General features: G+C 41.3%; 1 protein-coding gene across 6 annotated transcripts in view; it reads left to right on the forward strand.

Annotated features, from left to right (window-relative positions):
• Window positions 1-22,528, forward strand: part of ksr2 (kinase suppressor of ras 2) — a 107,545-nt gene that overhangs the window by 66,936 nt on the left and 18,081 nt on the right. For 5 of the 6 annotated variants that reach the window (XM_020052181.3, XM_020052180.3, XM_020052183.3 and 2 more), the window contains 6 exons: window positions 2-43; window positions 823-895; window positions 10,961-11,048; window positions 11,266-11,437; window positions 11,686-11,881; window positions 22,159-22,255. In XM_020052181.3, the coding sequence (XP_019907740.2) occupies window positions 2-43; window positions 823-895; window positions 10,961-11,048; window positions 11,266-11,437; window positions 11,686-11,881; window positions 22,159-22,255 (668 nt within the window). The remainder of the gene's footprint in view (window position 1; window positions 44-822; window positions 896-10,960; window positions 11,049-11,265; window positions 11,438-11,685; window positions 11,882-22,158; window positions 22,256-22,528) is intronic. The other variant, XM_013132755.4, reaches the window with a different exon arrangement.

A 22,528-nucleotide genomic window follows, 5' to 3' on the forward strand; every position in this document is an offset into this window, starting at 1 on the left:
GCCTCTTCTTACTTCAAATACAAGCAGCAGTTCATCTTCCCAGGTAAGGGCCTCTCAGTTGATCATTACGCCTACCCACAATGCACCGCACCAAACCGAAGGAGGACAGGAGAATCTTTTTGATGTTACAATTTGATTATTCTGTTCTCCTCCTTGACAGCTTCTAAACCCTTAGCCTTTTTTTTCTCTTTTCCGCTCGAAGGCTGTCATCATTTTTAGTCCCTTCATTTGGAACCTTTGCAACTTGTTCTCATGGCTGTTCAATAGAATAGAAAAGGCCTGTTGCTGCCAATCTCTCCCTGGAAAACATATGGGACAGGGAATGATGGTAACATGTAGAACAGTCTGGGAAGTACTGGTGCTGTACAGGACTGGTCCTGAATTGTGTCATGAGACCACTGCTGTTAACAGCTGCTAATGTTTATCCCTTCCGCCTGCTAATAAAATCGCTTCCAATGACATCCTATCCCCGTCTCCCTGATCATCAGCATCCATCATCCCTTCGAGTTCCTGTTGCAAATCATTGATTTATGTATTCGTTTTTTGTATATAATAAATTATTTATTTTTGTTTGCCCAAGCTTTTAGCTGTGATGTATATAAAATAAACAAAACTAAAGTAATGTTTTAAGTTAAATCTAATAACAATAATATAACATGAGCCAGATTGTCATTAATGTATTATTGCATTGTACATACGTCATGCCAAGTCATTTGAATTGAATTGTGTTGAAGTATAGTTGTTGATATTAATGTACAGTGTTTCGGTATAGAACTGGGTTATTAGCAGCGATGTATTAGGAACTCTACCTCTCTTTTCCAGATGTCTCCCCAGTCCCAGAGGCCCCCAGCAGGGCACCCCAAGTCATCCTGCACCCTGTCCTGTCTGAGCCTGGGTGAGTAGGGAACATCATTTGTATTACTGCTCTGTAGTAATATTATTAATATAGTCAGTTATTAGAACATGTATTGTGATTTCACCAAAACTGAAACATATACCCAAATGTAACAATTATCGTTAGAAGCAACAAAAAGCATACCTGTGTTACATAATTTTACTTTTGATCTTAATGTCTTTGCCCTCTTTTCTGATTTCAGTTAATTAAAATGAAGCCTTTAAATCCATCAATGTCACCCTTAAATAATGAATTACTCTGCAGTGACTTTCGGTTTTCCATATCTACAATCAGCCATGAGATCAAAGCTGCATGATAATTGCTTTGTGCAATGTGCTTTTGAACTACCATACCCCAAGTTTTTCACAATTAATATCAGAGAGATATAAGTCATTGAGTTCAACTGTGATGTGAAGGGTTCCAGGTTGCTTGGTAGCTGTATAACAAATGTTTCAATGAATGTTTCTAAATCCTCTGGGATTCTATCCACATTAAATGTGATTATTTTTATTAAGCTTATACCATAGATAACCAAATGTTGTTGGACACCCCTACTAATTATTGAGTTCATGTGTTTCAACCACACCTATTGCTCACAGGTGCATAAAATCCAGCACATAGCCATGAAATCTCCATAGACGAACACTTGCAGTACAATGGGTCATACTGAAGAGCTCAGTGACTTTAATCATCGGATGCCACCATTGCCACAAGACAGTTCGATATTTCTGCCCTAATAGATCTGCCCCAGTCAACTGTAAGTGCTGTGAAGTAGAAGCGTCTAGGAGCAATAACAACCCAGCCACAAAATGGCGGACCATGCAAACTCACAGAGCAAGGCGGCTAAGTGCTGTGTAAAAATTGCCTATCATCTGATGTTGTTATCATCACTCACCAAAGAGTTTCAAACTGGCTCTGAAAGCAACGTGTGTCAGGAGCTTAATGAAATGGGTTTCCATCGGCCAGAAGGTGTACGCAAGCCTCATGTCAACATGCATAATGCAAAGTGTTGGCTTGGGTGGTGAAAAGCACGCCACTGTTGGACTCTGGAGCAGTGGAATGTTCTCTGGAGTGATGAGTCATGCTTCACTATCTGGCAGTCTGATGGATGAATCTGGATGTGGCAGATGCCAGGAGAACGCTACCTGCTGGAATGCATAGTGCCTCTTGTAAAGTTTACAGGAGGAGGGATAATGGTCTTGGGCTGTCTTTCAGGGTTTGGACTGGACATCTTAGTTCCAGTCAAGGGTCATCTTAATGCTATAGGATACAAAGACAGCAGGGTCTATAAAGCGGGATCCATAAAGATATGATTAGATTTGGTTGGTGTGGAGGAACTCAAGCGGTCTGGGCAGAGCCCTGACCTCAACCCCGTTGAACACCTTAGTGATGAATTGGAATGGCGATTGCGAGCCAAGCCTTCTCGTCCAACATCAGTGCCTTCTCGTCCAACATCAGTGCCTGACCTCGCAAATGATCTTTTGGCTGAATGGGCACAAAAGAGACACCTCAAAATCTCATGGAAAGACTTCCCAGAAGAGTGGTGGCTGTTATAGCTGCAAATGGTTAATAGCTTTAAACATTATCCTGCGGTAGACTGCATACTTGTAGCTAGCTAACTAGCAAGCTAACTGTGCACTAAATACATTATTTGAAAGATATCTTTTTGTAAGGATATTACATCCTGATATAGTGTACAGTGAATCAGAAAGACAGTATTTTCTGGATATTATTGGGATATTCCTGCTTGTTGAAATGCGTTCAAATATAGATTGAAAATTGTATTTACTAATCACATTTGGACCACAACAATTTAACAGGACCAAAGCTGCAAATACGTAATAAGTAAGCAGAGTTGGGGAGAAACGGATTACAAGTAATCCGTTACATTTAACGGATTATAAAAAAACAGTAACTGTAATCTGTTATGTTAACAACTAAAATATTGTAATCGGATTACAGATACTTTTGAAAAGAAAATATGATTACTTTTGGATTACTTCAATTGAAAAAGTTATTTTATTTAATTTAATGTTTTAAAAACATTGTTATTTGAACCAAAATTATAATTGAGCGCCTCATGCGTGAAAATGTGGACGTGCATAAGCAGTTTAGTGACTGATGAAGTGCTAGTTTAATTGGTAAAAACTGTGTGTATCTATATTAGCCAACTCATTTTAAGGTGATATAGTTATACTCGATGCATCTTTTTCAGAACAATGAAAGGCAATAAGCCTACCACGATCGTGTTATATATTATATAGTTCAAGTTTCAAGGTTTATTTGTCAAAGGCACCGAACAACACAGCTGAAAAGAGTTGCCCTGAAAAACTAAGATAGGAAAAGTTTTTGAAGATTTGTTAGATAGCTGTAACATGGGCAGCCTTCAAGATAAAACATTATATTGAATTAATCACAATATTTAAAGAGAAAAGGTGTGTTGTGAAGCACTCTGCCGAAGGATGATGATATGCATTTGACGCAACCACCTGAAATCCGTCCATACAGGTAGGCCATGTGATTCTGCTTGCTTTGCCTCTCAGAATATTGCATCCATTGGTTATCATTGGCTGCTGACGACATTGACTTTAAACTAAGAGTGCAGGTGTATAATCAGTTTATTTCTATAATTTGCGATTTGAAAATCAGTTGCTCGTGGCACTAATAATAATGTTACGTTCGCGTGGGTAAAACGTGTTTGAGTAAAGGTGTTCACGATTGCGAACGTGCTTTCGAGTGCCTTGGGTTTCTGCAACGTTTTGACAATGTTGGTGGTTTGGAGCAAATTTTCAACAATGTTTTGAAGCACTTAGAAACATGAAAAAATTATTAACAGAAAAGGTTAATACATCCTTCGATTTTGGGTTCAGATAAACAGCCAGCTTCTGGAAGATCGAGGGTTATCGGATTAATTGGAACGACTGAATATCTGACAGACCTTTAACTTGTAATGTAGAGATGTAGCCCAATCATATTGAAGTAGGAAGCAATGGTTTAAGCAACCCTTTCCAAAGGCACTGTACAAAACCCATAAGTTAAAATGCTAATTACGTTTTTGGCCAGCTATGTAAACTCTAACACTGACTGATCCCGCAAAAGCTGTTCAACTTGTTATAGGCTATTCCTATTTGTTTTCTAATGCCTTTGAATAAGAAAGTTATCTCAAAGTAATTCAAAGTAATCTGATTACATTACAAATCTAAAAGTGACGTTACTGATTATAAATGTGGACAGGTAACTGGAAAGGATTGCTTTTAAAAAGTTACCTACCCAACCCTGTAAGTAAGTTAATTCTGTTGATTTGTGCCTTACTTCTTGCTAAACAAACATTGGAAATGTTGTCCTTATTTGTACTAGGTTATGAAACTAACTATTGAAATCCGTGGCTAGTAATGTACTGTAAAATGTGTTACCTACTTATTTTACATAGTTACTGTTGTCATAACGGTAAATTATTTGAACCTTACTTATGGGAAAACCATGCATGTGGAATTAACTATTAAGATCTGTGGCCAGCATTAAACTGTATAATATTTCAAGTAATTCGATACCGTGAAGATATAGAATTAGCTTGTCAAAATAAAATGAATGGAAAAAAAATTGTCTGGTAAATGTGTGTTATTATTATTATGTTATATAAGTGAGGTAAATACGAGGTGTTTACTAGTGAGATTTGTTGTAGTTACTAATGGATGTATTAGTGGCAGTGGAACCAAGCAAACAAAACATAAAAGAGCAAGTTTCTGGGTTGGCTTGTATTGTAAAGTAGGCCTACAGAACACAAAATTATCAAGTAGAGGAGCTTTAATAGGTGCGATGGGTACGTGGCAATGAACTGCATCAATTTTCTTTTAAATTGACAATCTTTGAAAGTAAAGTGGCAAATCAAAAGTAAAATGGATAACATGGTCACAGACCCTGTTTGAAAAACAGTGAAAAAGTAGAATAGAATTATCGCCCTGGTAATAAAAGTTTGCTTACTAGACAACCGTTGCTGGTTTGAGTATTGAGCATGCGCACAAGAATGAGACACAACAAGGTAAATATTTAGACAAAATACATGACATAAATAAGTTCATTCATTCATTCATCTTCTTCCGCTTCATCCGGGGCCGGGTCGCGGGGGCAGCAGTCTAAGCAGAGATGCCCAGACTTTCCGCTCCCCAGACACTTCCTCCAGCTCTTCCGGGGGGACACAGAGGCGTTCCCAGGCCAGCCGGGAGACATAGTCCCTCCAGCGTGTCCTAGGTCTTCCCCGGGGTCTCGTCCCGGTGGGACGGGACCGGAACACCTTCCCAGGAAGGCGTTCCGGAGGCATCCGAAACAGATGCCCAAGCCACCTCAGCTGACCCCTCTCGATGTGGAGGAGCAGTGGCTCTACTCCGAGCTCCTCCCGGGTGACCGAGTTTCTCACCCTATCTCTAAGGGATCGCCCAGCCACCCTGCGGAGAAAGCTCATTTCGGCCGCCTGTATCCGGGATCTTGTCCTTTCGGTCATGACCCAAAGCTCATGACCATAGGTGAGAGTAGGAACGTAGATTGACCGGTAAATCGAGAGCTTCGCCTTACGGCTCAGCTCTTTCTTCACCACGACAGGCCGATACATCGACCGCATTACTGCAGAAGCTGCACCGATCCGTCTGTCAATCTCCCGTTCCATCCTTCCCTCACTCGTGAACAAGACCCCTAGATACTTAAACTCCTCCACTTGAAGGCAAGCACTCTTCACCAACCTGAAGTGGGCAAGCCACCCTTTTCCGACTGAGGACCATGGCCTCGGATTTGGAGGTACTGATTCTCATCCCCACCACTTCACACTCGGCTGCAAACCGTCCCAGCGCATGCTGAAGGTCCTGGTTTGAAGGGGCCAACACGACAACATCATCCGCAAAGAGCAAAGACGAAATCGTGTGGTCCCCAAACCTGACACCCTCTGGCCCCTGGCTGCGCCTAGAAATTCCGTCCATAAAAATTATGAACAGAACCGGTGACAAAGGGCAGCCCTGCCGGAGTCCAACATGCACTGGGAACAAGTCTGACTTACTGCCGGCAATGCAGACCAAGCTCCTACTTCGGTCGTATAGGGACCTGACAGCCCTTAGCAAAGGACCCAGGACCCCATATTCCCGAAGCACCCTCCACAGGACGCCGCGAGGGACATAGTCGAATGCCTTCTCCAAATCCACAAAACACATGTGGACTGGTTGGGCAAACTCCCATGAACCCTCCAACACCCCGTAGAGGGTATAGAGCTGGTCCAGTGTTCCACGGCCCGGATGAAAACCACACTGTTCCTCCTGAATCCGAGGTTCTACTATCGGCACTGTCCCCGACCGCCACGCGATGTTGCACAGGTGTGTCAACCAAGACAACCCCACAACATCCAGAGACTTGAGGTATTCAGGGCGGATCTCATCCACCCCCGGTGCCTTGCCACCGAGGAGTTTCTTGACCACCTCAGTGACTTCAGCCCGGGTGATGGACGAGTCCACCTCTGAGCCCTCATCCTCTGCTTCCTCAATGGAAGAAGTGACAGCGGGATTGAGGAGATCCTCGAAGTACTCCTTCCACCGCCCGACAACATCCTCAGTTGAGGTCAACAGCTGCCCACCTCTACTGTAAACAGCGTTGGTAGGGCACTGTTTCCCACTCCTGAGGCGCCGGATGGTTTGCCAGAATCTCTTCAAGGCCAGCCGATAGTCCTTCTCCATGGCCTCACCGAACTCCTCCCAGGCCCGAGTTTTTGCCTCCACAACCACCCGGGCTGCAGTCCGCTTGGCCTGTCGGTACCCGTCAGCCGCCTCAGGAGTCCCACAAGCCAACCAGGCTTGATAGGACTCCTTTTTCAGCTTGACGGCATCCCTTACTTCCGGTGTCCACCACCGGGTTTGGGGATTGCCGCCTCGACAGGCACCAGAGACCTTACGGCCACAGCTCCGAGCGGCCGCTTCGACAATGGCGGTGGAGAACATGGTCCACTCGGACTCAATATCTCCAGCCTCCCTCGGGATCCAGTCGAAGCTCTGCCGGATGTGGGAGTTAAAGATCTCTCTGACAGGAGACTCGGCCAGACGTTCCCAGCAGACCCTTACAGTACGCTTGGGCCTGCCAAGTCTGTCCAGCTTCCTCCCCCACCATCGGATCCAACTCACCACCAGGTGGTGATCAGTTGACAGCTCCGCCCCTCTCTTCACCCGAGTGTCCAAGACATACGGCCGCAGGTCAGATGAAACGACAACAAAGTCGATCATCGACCTGCGGCCTAGGGTGTCCTGGTGCCATGTGCACTGATGGACACCCTTATGCTTGAACATGGTGTTCGTTATGGACAAACTGTGACTAGCACAGAAGTCCAATAACTGAACACTGCTCGGGTTCAGATCAGGGGGGCCGTTCCTCCCAATCACACCCCTCCAGGTGTCACTGTCGTTGCCCACGTGGGCGTTGAAGTCCCCCAGTAGAACGATAGAGTCCCCAGTCAGAGCACTTTCCAGCACCCCTCCCAGAGACTCCAAGAAGGTCGGGTACTCTGCACTGCCGTTCGGCCCGTAGGCACAAACAACAGTGAGAGACCTATCCCCGACCCGTAGGCGCAGGGAAACGACCCTCTCGTTCACCGGGGTAAACTCCAACACATGGCGGCAGAGCTGGGGAGCTATAAGCAAACCCACACCAGCCCGCCGCCTCTCACCATGGGCAACTCCAGAGTGGTGAAGAGTCCATCCTCTCTCAAGGAGTGTGGTTCCAGAGCCCAAGCCGTGCGTAGAGGTGATCCCGACTACCTCTAGTCGGAACCTTGACACCAAGGGGTCGGTGCAGAGAGGATCGGGTGGCAGTCGAAGGCGGGGGCCTAGACAACCCGATCCCTGGACACGGAAACTAGCTCTCGGGACGTGGAACGTCACCTCGCTGGCGGGGAAGGAGCCTGAGATCGTGCGTGAGGACATAAATAAGTATTTCTGATAATATATTTATGTAACTCAGTCAGAAACTAACAGCTCAGAAGAGCAGTGCATAGCATTAAACTTTCCACAACTCCGGAAAACAAATCGTCTTCTGGAAATATATTTCCTTTAGATTGATTGACTTATCCGACCAATGGTATTGGTTGTAGAAATGCAAATGTGAAACTGATTGGTCAAGAGTAGAAGACCCACCCATATCTGTTTCTTGCTGAAATGAATTTTCATTTACTAACCTCGGAATACAGAACGTCGTAAACATGTTAAAATTCCAAGAGCGCGTAAAGACTGATCCATGAGTGCATTTTAGCTTCACAGCATAAGCCTTGTTGCGGTAAAGGGTCTTATACAAATCAGAGAAAAAAATATGCTTGATGTTCGAGTTGAATTTATACAAATGTTTGGTTACAGAATTGTGAGTTTGTAAAAATTTTTCAAGTTTCATTGTACAACCTTGTCAAATATTGCTTGCAAGCACAAACTAAATGTACAAACTTGTGAAGATAAGCTTGCAAGCACGAACCTAAGTGTACAAGCTAGCAAAACGTAATTACAGATTTGAGCGTCAGGAAATGTAGGAAATGTTTCTGTCAGATGTGACCAAAATTGAACTTTTTGGCCTGAAAGCCAAACAATATGTCTGGCAAAAACCCAAAACATCTTTCTACCCAAAGAACACCATGCCTACAGTAGAGCATGGCAGTGGCAGAATCCTGTTGTGGGGGTGTTTCTCTTCACCAGGGATTGGATCACTTGTCAGGATAGCAGGGAAAATGGACAGTGCAAAATACCAACAGATTCTTTAGGAGAACTGGCCACTAAGTTGAACATGGAAAGATGGTTCACGTTTCAACATGACAGTGACACATAGAACACCACCAAAGCAACTGTACAGTGGCTGAGGGACAAGTAGGTGAATGACCTTGAGTGGCCTAGTCAGAGCCCCAACCTAAACAACTAAATCTTGTCCATCTTGAAGCCAGTACACTTCAGGATGAGCACCAAATTCTTAAGGAATCAGTGCATTTTTCAATTCATTATACAGAAGACAGTAGAATGCAATTTTGCCTAGATGACACAAGGACTGTTCAAGGAATGAATATACCAGTCTCATTCCAGCAGAGGCTGTCAGATTTAAGTTGCATACATACTGACCTTTGGCATTTTGTTAGTTTCTAATATAGTACATATTGTTTACATCTTTAGCCCAAATAAAATGTAATTCAACATGATTGAGATCATGCAGCATATAATACATTTTCATGGTTGGTCTAGAGGGGTTGTTGAATGAAATAAACTGTTTACAAAAAGCTCTGTCTCTTCCTTCGACTCCTTTCACCAGTGAAGTAGGTCAGAAAATGACCTAAATGTTATTTTTGAATGATGCGCTAAGAAATGTTGTTGAGCGATGCAGCCACATAAACAGACCGTTTCAGATAAGACTCACATTGCGTATTGTCCATCTATCGCTTGTCCTTCCATTGGTTGAAGGAAATGGGCACTCAGAGTTATTGAAGCAAAGATGTTTTGGTGACAATTTCACTGAGAGAGAAGGAACAGACAAATGCTCTGAGGCTAATGTTAGCTTTGTTTACGCTACAGTAAGGATGCCAACCGGATTCCTCCTGGGTTTTTGAAAACCATGGCTGCGGAAAATGAGGAGTGATGATGATGTCTTTGGACTACTCAGATAATTAGATTATTATGTCAATCGATCACTGAACTGAAATCAAGGTAGCGCTCAGTAACACGGACTAGATGTAGAAGTTCGAATTGGAATGTAAACCTAAGATGGCATTCATTGCCAATTTTGACAGTAAATTGTTGACCATTCAAATGGGCATGTATTCTTTTTTAGTGTCACTCCCTTGGATATCAATTTCCCCTCCTCCCTTCCTCTGGAAATTAAGTTATGGTCTCAGTCCATCACAAAACATCTAGTCTTACTAACTCTTGCTTTCAAAACCATTTTCAAAGTACATTTTTCAAAGTCAAAGTCACATTATTGGTGATTTGTAAGATAGACATGGGTGGAGTTTGAATGACTTCAGATTTTTTTTTTACTGTCTGTGAATGACAGGTGTTATTTCAGTTCAGTGTCAGTATAACTTGGGAAATTAAATGAATGTGCAGACAGCAACACTTTCCCTGTCACTCTGTCGCCCATTCCTGTCTCTCTTTTCCCCTCCCCTTTTTATGTCTCTCCCTCTATCTACTCTTTATTGTTTCCTTCATCACCTCTCTTGCTTTCTTCTTCTATCTCTTGCCCACCCTCACTCCCCCCCACATCTTTCTCTCCCTTCTTACAAATGTGACATTATCTTGGTTATGAAACACACATTCTCATGATTTAATTAAAACTGGTCTCCTGCTCTGTGTGCATCTCCATGTGCCACCTTTCCCCTCATTAACCCAGGGAAGAGGCCATTAGGGCAGGGTAATCACCCAGCTTCCACTGTGTGCATCTCCATGTGCCACCTTTCCCAGCTAGCACCCAGTGGAAGCTGGGTGACTACCCCACCCTAATGGCCTCTTCCCTGGGTTAATGAGGGCCTCTCTATGGCCTCGGGCTGAATCCTCTCATTATGAGAATGAGGTCCTTCCAAGGGCCCCACACACTACAGGGGCCACATATCACTTTGCACACATACCCGTACACTAAAGCAACAACCACTGTCTTTCCTCACACATATACTGTGTGTGTCTCATTTAACAATCAGCCAGCAGTAGTTAAGTAGTTAAAGAAGCGGGTAGTAGCTGAAAGGTTGCTGGTTCTGATACCGAGCCTATGAGATGAAAAGTCTGTTGATAAGCCTATTTGCTATTCTATCACACTGTAAACTATCCTTTTGGGGATTTTGGGTTATTTAGTAAAACCCAAACTGAGTGTGTGTGTGTGACGCTTTGATGATGATACTGAGAGGTGAGAAGAGGTTACTTGCAGAATGCTAGCTAATTAGACAACATTTTTATGTATGGTGTTTAATGAATGTCTGAGATACGTGATCAAACATAAACAATGTCCATGAGGTTTTATTCAACATGGTTTGTGTATACTGCATGTCTTTTATACTAACATGTGCATGCTTGTTCTTGCTTTCAGAGTGGAGGTGAACCCATTAAACCCTATACTACAGATTGAAGTGGAACCTACATCCGATGTACGTCCCCCTCTGATGACATTGGAGGATGTAAATACCTGGATAACATATGTATAGCCTGCAGCAAATGTATTGTTGCTTTGCCATTCCAATACTCTGTAAACCTCTTCAACTGTACAAGTCAGTCAGTCTTCAACAAGTCTGTGCAAAGAACAATGGATCCCAGAAGATAATGGCTAACTTAAAAAGCATTATGGTAGACCTATAAGGAAATATGTTTCACAATTAATCTTCCTTTTCTGAACAGAATGAAGAGGGCAATGATGAGGCCGAAAATTCAGAGGATGAGTTTGAGGAGATGAACCTGTCTCTGCTGTCAGCCCGTAACTTCCCCAGAAAGGCCAGTCAAACATCCATTTTCCTACAGGAGTGGGACATCCCCTTTGAGCAGCTGGAGATTGGAGAGCTCATCGGCAAAGGTAAGAGAGTATAACCAAATATAGCATTTTATTGATCCAATTATTACATTGCAAATTGGTGCGCCCACCTTATCCCATTAACTCATTACATTTGCTGCCTTTTAGGATGTTTTATCAACCTTTTTTTATGTTTTGCCTGAGATCTGAAATGAGCAGCCCTCCAGTTACAACATCAAAAAATCAGTCTTGGCCAGAAACTCGAAACGTTACAAGTGCAAGTCGTCTAAGTATCCTTATTCCCTATTTAGGTCGCTTCGGCCAAGTGTTCCATGGTCGTTGGCACGGCGAAGTGGCCATCCGCCTCATCGACATTGAGCGTGACAACGAGGACCAGCTGAAGGCCTTTAAGAGGGAGGTGATGGCCTACCGGAACACTCGACATGAGAATGTCGTCCTGTTCATGGGAGCCTGCATGAGCCCTCCACACCTGGCCATCATCACCAGGTTGGTAACGATGTTTGTCATTCCAGAGCTCTGTTCTAATGTGAACCGCCGCCAACCCAAAACGGAATCAGTAGGCATATCATTAAGGGTTAGGCTCTTCAAGTTCATGAGGAGAATTGGGTCAGACAACCGTCTGGGATTGTACTGGACAGTTTATTTATAGCCAAATACCGAGATGCATCTGTGGTGTGTGTCGTCAGCAGCAAGTCTTGCTGCAAGTGGAACAAGCCCAACTTATTGTCTGTCACCTCCTTAAAAGAGATTCACGTTTTTGACGATCTTGATTTGCTTCCCAGGAGTGAAAAGGAATCCTGTATGGCAATTGTATGTCTCTGTGTGTAGCTAAAATACATTTGCTTTCTAAAGTTCGTACTATTGCTAAGTAGTGTACTATTGCACTGTGACTGTCTTTGGGAACACCCACATTCATTTCCTTTATACTAGATGTAGAGAGAAAATGGTTTCCACGCCTTCATATAACTCTGGTGAAGTACATAAAGGACAAATTATCAAATTTAAGTTGCCTGCCCATAAATTATTGATGTATATACAGGTGCTTCTCAACTCATTTGAATATCGTGGAAGAGTATTTATTTTCCCATAATTCAAATCAAAAAGTGACAGCTTCATATTTTCTAGATTCATTACATATAAAGTGAAACATTTCAAGCCTTTTGGTTTCAATGATGGTTATGGCTTACAGCTCATGGAAATAAAAAATCCAGTATCTCAAAATTTCTTTTAGAAAAAAATTTCAATACAGAAATGTCAACCTGAGAAGAGCTCTAATCAGCTAATTAACTCCCTGAGCCTTCAGTACACATAGCCACAATCATGGGGAAAACTGCTGACTTGACAGTTGTCCAGAAGACACTCATTGATACCCTCCACGAGGAAGGTAAGCCACAGAAGGTCATTGCTGAAAGAGCTGGCTGTTGACAGAGTCCTGTATCAAAGCATATTGATGGAACGTTGACTGGAAGGGAATAGTGTGGTAGGAAAAGGTGCACAAGCTGCAGGGATGACCGCAGCCTTGAGAGGATTGTCAAGTAAAGCTGATTCAAGAACTTGGGGTAGCTTCACAAGGAGTGGACTGAGGCTGGAGTGAGTGCATCAAGAGCCACCCCGCACAGACGTGTCCAGGAAATGGGCAACAAGTTTCGCATTTCTAGTGTCAAGCCACTCCTGAACCAGAGACCACGTCAGAAGCATCTTACCTGGGCAAAGGAGAAAAAGAACTGGACCGTTGCTCAGTGGCCCAAAGTCCTCTCTTCAGATTAATTTTGCATTTCATTTGGAAATCTAGGTTCCTGAGTCTGGAGGAAGAGTGGAGAGGCACAGAATCCAAGTTGCTTGAAGTCCAGTGTGAAGTTTCTACAGTCAGTGATGATTTTGTGTGCGATGTAATCTGCTGGTGTTGGTCCACAGTGTTTTATCAAGTCCAGAGTCAATGCAGCCATCTACCAGGAGATTTTAGAGCACTTCATGCTTCCATCTGCTGACAGGCTTTATGGAGATGCTGATTTCCTTTTCCAGCAGGACTTGCCCACAGTGCTGAAACGACTGGTTTGCTGCCCATGGTATTACTGTGCTTGACTGGCCAGCCAACTCGCTTGACCTGAACCCCATAGAGAATCTATGGGGTATTGTCAAGAGGAAAATTAGATACACTAGATCCAACAACACAGACAAGCTGAAGGCCACTATAAAAGCTGGACTTCCATAACACCTCAGCAGTGCCACAGGCTGATTGCCTCCATGGCACTCCGCATTGATGCAGTAATTCGTGCAAAAGGATCCCTGACCAAATATTGAGTGCATAAATGAATATACATAGGAAACCTTTGCAGGTGCTTTGAGTTAATTAGGTGATTAGAGCTCTTCTCAGGTCAACATTTCTCTATTGTAATATTACGAGGTACTGTATTTTTGCCGGACCGTGTAAGCGGTGTGATCGATTCTCCTCACAGTCAAAACAAAGTATGCATTTAGATTTGTTCTGGATAATAAAACACTTCACTGACTGTAACCTTCAGGATCTACTTTATAGTAAGCCTAGAATAAAACTGTTTCTGGTCGATTTCCGAAGTACGCATCCGTGCATGGTTTTTGGGTCAGGATAGACAAAAACGTAGCTGGCTACTACATTCAGTAGCTACATTATAGTAAGCCTAAACAAAAACTTTTGCGGTCATACAGTATTGCAACTATTTCTGGTGGATTCCACAATTATCTTATCTTTTCACTTGACTAAAAAATCAATTTTGAGGCATTCGAGGCATAATTTGCGTTATTTTAGCAGTAAGATATTAAGCTGGCTGCACGCAGAATTTCTATATTACAATAAAAGCTATCATTGAAATGTTTAAGGCAATATAGTTAACAATGTAGTCTGTGAAAAAGAGTAACATTAGAACGGACATTAAACATAAAATGTACAGACTAGATTGTTAATTAGAACGGACATTAAACATAAAGTGTAGACTAGATTGTTAACTATATTACCTCATATATTTCAATGATGGCTTTTATTTTGAAAAAAATAATCTGAGTTAGCACTGCTAGCATGATATCCTGCTGCTAGAAGAACGGTAATGAAACCTCGAATGGCCATCACTATCATCTACACTGTTGTAGCTTGGTGGTGTAGTGGTTAAAGATGCTGCCTTTCACTTTGGTCATCTGGGTTTGAATCTCAGGGCGGAAACAACAATCAATTCTTGTTATTCTGACTAAAGCCGGCTGAACTTGCCTGGTTTCTTGCATATTACCATGAGCTGTAAGCCATAATCATCAAGAAAAATGAACTTCCAATTTTTTGAGATGCACCTGTAGTATCTCAACCTTTTTCCTCAATGTCGCCAAATCCCTGCACAGTTATTGTAAAGTGGTTAGACTATGAAAAAGATAAAAATAGAAGTGGAAATCTGCAGCGGAGTGCTGTTGTGAAATGGTACAGCTTTGTATTGCGTCCTGAGTGACCCATGATACCCGTGGTGACTGGCAGTGTTCAGAGTTCAGTCTCTCTCCAACAAGGATGATGTCTTGTCATGTATGTCATGTTCCCTTCTGGAGCAGTGGGTGACATGGGTATCCCAATGAAGCCAAAGGCCTTGAAAGAAGGGCCTCCCTCCCCACTCTGTGCCACCCTGCATGTGTCCTGGCTGTAATGTCTGGCTGGCTGCTTTCATGTACATTGAGTGACCCTTCTGGATTGTTTAAATGTTCTGAATGTTGTCCTAGTGGGGCTTGCTTGGTTTTATTATAGATTTAGAGATTTAGTTTTAATTTTCATGTAATCAAGAAAACTTGATGATTCATCTGAAGCTATTTGTCCTGTCGGAAGATCTTGTAAAATGTTATTGCCTGGCTTCGAAAAGTGCTGTCAATAATAGATATGGTATTGGAGAGTCCAGACTATGACAAGAGTAGAACTGTATTCCTGAGCAATTGAGAAATTAGGTGAAAAGTCAATTATTATATAATAATTGACTTTTTCATTGACCTTATGTATTTATGGGATTATTTAATTGACTGTATATGATTATAGAATGATTGTACTTACAGAGATGTAAAATGAATGTGTCTGAATTACTGTATTTGTATGTAGTAGTTCAGTGTCTTACTAGCAGGACATGTTAAAGATATCTTGCAGTAAACTTTATTACACTTCTTCTTCTTGGTAACACTAATTTTTGAATTGTCTATTCAGAAGTTTCTGTAATGAAATGAAACCACAAAAACTTTAAAGAATAAATGTATCTTTAATATAAATCTGAATAATCAGATTTGTAGTATGTGTAGGAGAAATTAATACTTTATGGAAGCATTTGGAAATGCATGCAAAGTTAGACAATTTTGTCTGATATGCAATGAAACAAAGTTTTAAGTGTGAATCTGTGATTTTAACCACCACAAAGGTGCACTTTTTTCTGCTCAATTGCTATGTGTTGCTTTGGCTAAGCTGGATAATTGTTACAACTTTCAGGCCTTTAATTCCAGAGGGCAGGCTTTGGATGCTATATAAATCATGAAGAATATCTTAAAAGCAATGCAGCCATGCTACATACAGTATTTGGCAGGTACATGGTGTGGTATAATTAATTATTGACATTTCTACTGACATTTTTACATGTTTCTTTTCCTTGCAAATGGAGTTTACTTCACCTCATAGGAATTCAGATCTAAAATGATTGTGACTTATAGTGTATTTAAACTATCTGAATTGAATGTAAATAAGGCTTTATAACACATTCATAAAAATTAATGTCATGAGAAAAATTGTACCTCTTGTTATTATACTAAACAGCTTTTGTACACCTATCAACCCCAGAGTTTTAGGGAAAATCAGGGCAGGGGAGCAAAACCAGGTCTCTAACCTGAAACATTGCTCATATAGCAGTCAACATATAGGGGATTGCAAACTCACCATGCCAAGAGCAAAGGAGATCTCAGAGGAGATAGGAAGAGGGTAGTAAGACAATATCTGTCTGGGGAAGGCAACACAACCAGTCCACTGTGACGCAAATCATTTACAAATGGAGGGCATTTAACATGACAGTGGAAGCCCTTCAAAATAATATCCTTAAGAGCAACAAGAAAAATAATAAATTGGGTTAATGCCAACCCAAACATAACATCTGATCATTTGCAGAACATCTTACTGTGCATGCTTCAATAATAATAAGAAACCTGAATCGAAATGCCATTCATGGGAGAGTTGCTAGAAAGAAGCCTATAATGTCAAAGATAAACCTTAATGCCCCTTTCAACATTGCCAGAGACCACCTGGACAAACCTGAAGGTTTCTGGAAGTCAATTGTCCGGGCAGATGAGCACCAAATTCACCTTTTTGTTTACAATCAAACCGCAATGTTTAGCAAAAACCCAACATTGACTGCCACCACAAGAACCTCATCCCAACAGTCAAGCATGGAGGTGAGAATGTCAAATTCTGGGGCTGCTTTTCTTCCTCTGGAACTTGTCAAATGCACATCATTAAGGGTACCATCAAGGGGTCTTCCAACCTAAAGATTACAAGCAAATCTGCTGAAAAGCTCACATCCAAAGTTCATAATAGTTGCTAGTTGTACAGCATCTAGTTTTATATTTCCATCTATTCCTCTAATGATTGAGCTCCTTAAGTAATGACAACAACTTCCTGTTGTCATATTAATCTCAACCAGAATAGAAACTGAGATTACATAAAGTAAAAAGTAAAAAAAAATAAAAAATACTTTCTTTGAATTTCAACCTGGTTCTCTATTGCTTTAAAAGACACACCAGTATTATTGTTGCTGAGGACATGTGTTAGTAAAACTCATCAAACCAGTATCTAACCTCATTCCTTATTATAATAACATCTCACTGCGAGAAGCCGAGAAGCGAGAAGAAACTGAAGAAAACAGGAGGGATATAATAATTAGTCATTTCTGCAGCTGCATTTTTAGCTTGCCTTTTATCCTCTCCTTTTTAGCTTTTAGCTAGAACAGGCTTTGTCTGTAGAAGATTTCGGGGATGTTTTGTTATCAAACGAGCAAAGTTCAGCAAAACACTTGCAAACAATTGTTTAAAGAATGTATCTCATGACTGAAACAGAGTCCCTCCTTGCAGATGTTGGGTTACATATTTACATGTATATGCTTCACAATTATGTAGTTAATTCTTTAATTATTCCAGATGGCCAGTATGTTTTGAATTCCATATAACACCTAGGCTATAATACATAAGTCTACAGACAAAATGATCTCGGCTGTTGTTTAAATGTGCAGACTGAATAATTGACTTGTGTTCTTTGTCCCTAATAAATTCATGTCATCATGAATAAATAAAAAGGACTGTGAATTATTAATAATAGGACCTAGAAAATACATGTGATGTCATGTAGAAATCATGTCATGTTTTCTTACAGTAACAGACTGTTGTTTTAGTATCGCCTGTAGTAGAGCTAAGTGTTCATTTTGTTTGGGACAAAGACAAATACGGTTCATAATGTTTTTAATGTCTGCATCCAATTTTTGAAGAAATCAGCAATCTTTCTCTACAGTCGTTAGTCCTAGAAATAAGTCTATGCATGAAATCAAAGTAAATTATAATTTCACAACAATATTTGTATATATTATTTATTTGTCATAACAAGTGAAGCTGTGTTTACCTACTGTAGACGAACGGCAGTCTTAATTATTCCCGCAAGGCCGTTTCTATTGTAAAACAACAGGGAGAACATGCTAAATGGAACCTGGATGAGGTAGAAATTGGCTCATACCTGGTGGGGATGCAGGTTTCTTCAGTGATGGAGGAAAAAAATAAATATTGATTGTTTTGCATTTGATTTGAAATGACGGGCTGTGTGTGGATTGATTTGAAAGAGCGTCCTCGGCTTGGTATAGTCATTAGCCTTTTCCCGTCACTGCTGGATTTTATCCATACAGAATAATTACTCAGCTTTCAAAGCTACGCTCTCCAGGTTCTGTGAGTGTTTTGCAGATTTTATTAACTTTTGATAAGAAGAGAGTGCCACGAATCCATCCCTGAGTTACTGCACACTTCCAGATTCACACACACACACACACCACATATACATACACACACACACGCGCACACCCAGACACAACCACCCACACACACTTCAGTAAGGTATGGCAGTAATTAATGACATCCCTGGATATTTACCAGTACCTGAAGTGGTTGAAGCTGCGTCATCAGGCGACATAAGGCTCCCCATCTCATTTTCCTGAATAAGCGAGGGCCCGGTAAGGCTCTAGAAATGTCTCCTGCCAACTTATGACTTGGTATGAATAAATATGAAGCGTGAAGCTCCAGTATCAGGCTGGCCCGCAGGTCATCTGGATGTCACCTAGTCACTTCAAGCTGTCACACTCGGGGTTAGGGGAAGCCTTTGGGGTGGGAGGATGATCAGAGGACATGGCTTTGTGGTGAGTGGGGGGGGGGGGGGGTTAGGAGCTACAGAGTGAGAGAATGTCTCATCCCACTGTATCGCTGTTTTTCTCTCTGTCTCTTTCTGTCTCTTTTCTCTCTTTTTCTCTCATTATGTCTCTTTTCTCTCCCTCTCTTTTTCAGTCTCTGTCCCAATAGTGTAAAACTGACATATTAAATGTTCTATTATTAGCTACCTACAGGTTTTAACAATATGAAAATAATTAAAGTGTGAATGAAAAGGGAAAATAAAGAGAAATATATTGGTTCTGTCCACAATGTTGCTTGTGCTCCACTGGTTGCCCTTCTCCCATGGCAACCACTCAGATATCTTGCTGCTGTGATTGCATATTGCGGTATTTCTCCACAAAGATACAGTTGTTCTTTGGTGTTTGATTTGATTTCTGAGTAGTTGTGGTGTGTATGATGCAGAGAATATGTATCTAATGTTATTGTAGTTTTAGCTGGAGTTTAAGAAGTGCTGCTCAGTTTCCACTTAATGTTCTGTGCAGAGTGTACATAACCTGCCTTTTCTCAAAATCAATGTCTGATTATGGCGGCTTCTCTTTATAGTAAGGCCATGCTCACAGTCGGCATAGTCAAATGTATCCACAGCGGTCAGCTATTCTGACATTGTTTACTCTCTTATTAGGGCGTAGCATTAACATTTTCTCTGTTATTTTGGTCGATTCTTTCTAATGTTTCAAATGCATTTAAATGCTATACAATTTAGTAATTTCACAGATGTTTTGATAGCTAAGTAAAACCACCACACAATGTTCTATTTTTGTTTTCTTTTAATTTAGTTGAATTTTTTATGTAATGTGGTACTGTGAAGCTTGTGTTTTTGAACAGACGCTATTGACCTTTAGGACTTTAGGAGGCTTTCTCGGTTGAAATGTTTGAAATCTTTCTGTATAGCCACTTGGCTTTAGAGTTTTTTTCGGGGGTGGGTACTTCAAATGGGATTCATGGTGTGCTTGCTGCTTCCTACTTGCACGTTCATCCATTTTGGAGGGACTGCATGATCTAGGCAGGATACTGGTGGTTCCATACACCTCCTTCTTAATAATCACCTTTACTTTGCTCCAAGGGATATTTTGTGCATTTGAAATCTATTGTCTTTCCACAACTTTGTCCCCTAGTTCCTCTGGAAGCTTGTTGGTGCTTATGGTTTTGCCTCGCATGTCACAACCCAACAGAGGGAACTTACAGAAATAGCAGAATTTTTCCTGAAATCATGTGAATCACTACAATTTAACACAGGTGGAGGCCAATTACCTTGGTGTGGGATTTTGAAGGTGCTGGTTAAACCAGCGCTAATTTAGAATTGACGTTTCAGCGGGGTGGAGAGGGTTTTTTGTATTGTTAATATATAATCACCATGCTGTGTAAATAAGTGAGAAAGAATATCCACATTTAAATGTCTGAAACTCTGAGGCACTAACACAACAAAATGTCTTCTAACTTGAAGGGGTTGTACACTTTCTGTAAGCACTGTATATACTGTGCATGTATGCAACACTTCATTAACGCCTCATTTCTCTTGATAAGGCTTCTAAATAGCCTTAAATAATTATTATATATCGGGGCTAATAACTTGTGTGTGTTTGTGTGTGTATGTGTGTGTGTGTGTGTGTGTGTGTGTGTGTGTGTGTGTGCGTGTAGGAGTTTGAGTGACAGCGTGTTAATTAAAATTCTATATTAGAATGAGACTTTCGTTTTCTAGAATTGTAGAAACCTCAAAATAGTTTTCTGCTTCAAATTTAATACTAACCACCTACATGAAATGAAAATGGATTTTACTGATAATAAGGGGAAATGTTGTGATTCAAATATAAGTATGGTATCTCTAGACCCTCTTTAAAAGACAAGTTATTGCAGTCCAACTTATCTGCAGCCTCAGTGGCGGTGTTAGCTGTTCACGGAGGTTTACATGAGACTTCACTACGTATACAACCTCACAACAGGCTCACATCACCTCACATCAATAAAACCTGCTGTTGATTATAAAACTGTTGACTCATTTGTTATAGGTTAACTGATGTTGATGTTCAGGCTGAGATAGGTGTCATATCTTCCTCTCCCTCCTTCCCTCCTGCTTGGTCTGTCTCTCCTCTCATCGTTTCTCTCTCACCCTCTCAATATCCCCACTCATGACTAAACTTGACCAGAAAAAAGGAATCCCTCCCAACTTTTAATGACACTGTATCTCTATCCTTTATATAGGGTTCATCATAATGACATCAAAATGGTCTGGCAATCAAGTTAGATGAGAATGTTTATGGATTAAATGATTACGGCATACTATACAGTTGAGTATTTGTGTAGGGTTTTATTGAGCTTAAACATCATTAACCATTGTATTGTATTGTCCCCCATTATGAAATAGAGGAAAGTAATGTGCACCAGTGTCTATATGTACACACATACTTCACACGCAGTGTCTCAGACACCACCAAACCAATTCTGACAACTTGGATGGTTAAGGTGCTGTGGCATAGCCATTTTTGATTTACAAAATGACAATTACTGGGATTTTTTGGTCCCAGTTGCAGAGGGTACAAAGATAGTTTTATTAATAAACAAATTCAGAGGCAGGCAATGGACTTGGTCAGGAGAGCTGGCATTGGTCAATGAACAGGTAATCCAGGTAAGAACAAGGCAAAAGTACAAAAAGGAGCGAGCTAAATGCAGACTGTCAAATAACTATAAACTGGTCGGTACATGGGAAAAGCTCAGGCATAAGTACAGAAGGACTAAGCAAACTCCAAAAAAAACTAAGGCAGGCTAGGGTCAAGCTGGTAGATAACAGATTTAGAACAGGCTTAGTACACTGTATGCTACAAACAGCATCTCACACAGAAAGGAGTACAGACCTGGTCAAGATACTGAAGGGATAATGAGAAAGAGGTGCTTAGAATTATTGAGAACGGGGAGGAATGGTGCGTTTGTGTGAGCTGGGATCTTGGCATTCGGAGGCTGTGTTATTCTGGTGAGGCTGTAGTTGCCCGCAGACCTTACAAGGGTGCCAATATTAGTGGAGGTCACTGTACAAAGGTTCCTCTCCTTGCAATGAATAAACTTCATAAAACCTATAAGATCCACCACAATGGATATTTGACCAGTGTAACATTTGTGGAAAACACTTCAAAGGCTGTTTCTCTGGCACTAAATTAACCTTGATATTCCATATCTATAAACCATTGTTCAAACCCATATGTTTCAGAATATTTCTAAAACAAAATTGCCGTGGGTGACGACATGTTTACTGCTGCCATGTCATTGTAATTTGTATTTCTAATGTGTTACATCTCTCTTTCTCTACTTCTCCTTTTCAGTTTGTGTAAGGGAAGGACTCTGTATTCAGTAGTGAGGGATGCCAAAGTCATCCTGGATGTCAACAAAACCAGACAGATCGCCCAGGAGATGGTTAAGGTACTGTATAAAGTATGTGGGCAAATTGGTGCGAGGGGCAGAGTGTGTCTAATTTGACTTTTCAAAATGTTGGACATGTTTTTTAAACAAACACTTTCCCATCTTTACTGTTGGAAAACCTTTCAGGTGTTCAGAAAGAAATGAAACCAGGCAGAACTAACAAAACACCCCTTTAAGGAATCCCCTCATTCCTCCGTTTAGACAATCCATGAACAATCAGAAATGGTTGAAGATAAGAAAGCACAGGCTATGAATTACAGGAATGAGTGGTAA

This window comes from Esox lucius, chromosome 13 (genome assembly GCF_011004845.1).
Source record: "Esox lucius isolate fEsoLuc1 chromosome 13, fEsoLuc1.pri, whole genome shotgun sequence".
In the NCBI taxonomy this organism is placed as follows: Eukaryota; Metazoa; Chordata; class Actinopteri; order Esociformes; family Esocidae; genus Esox; species Esox lucius.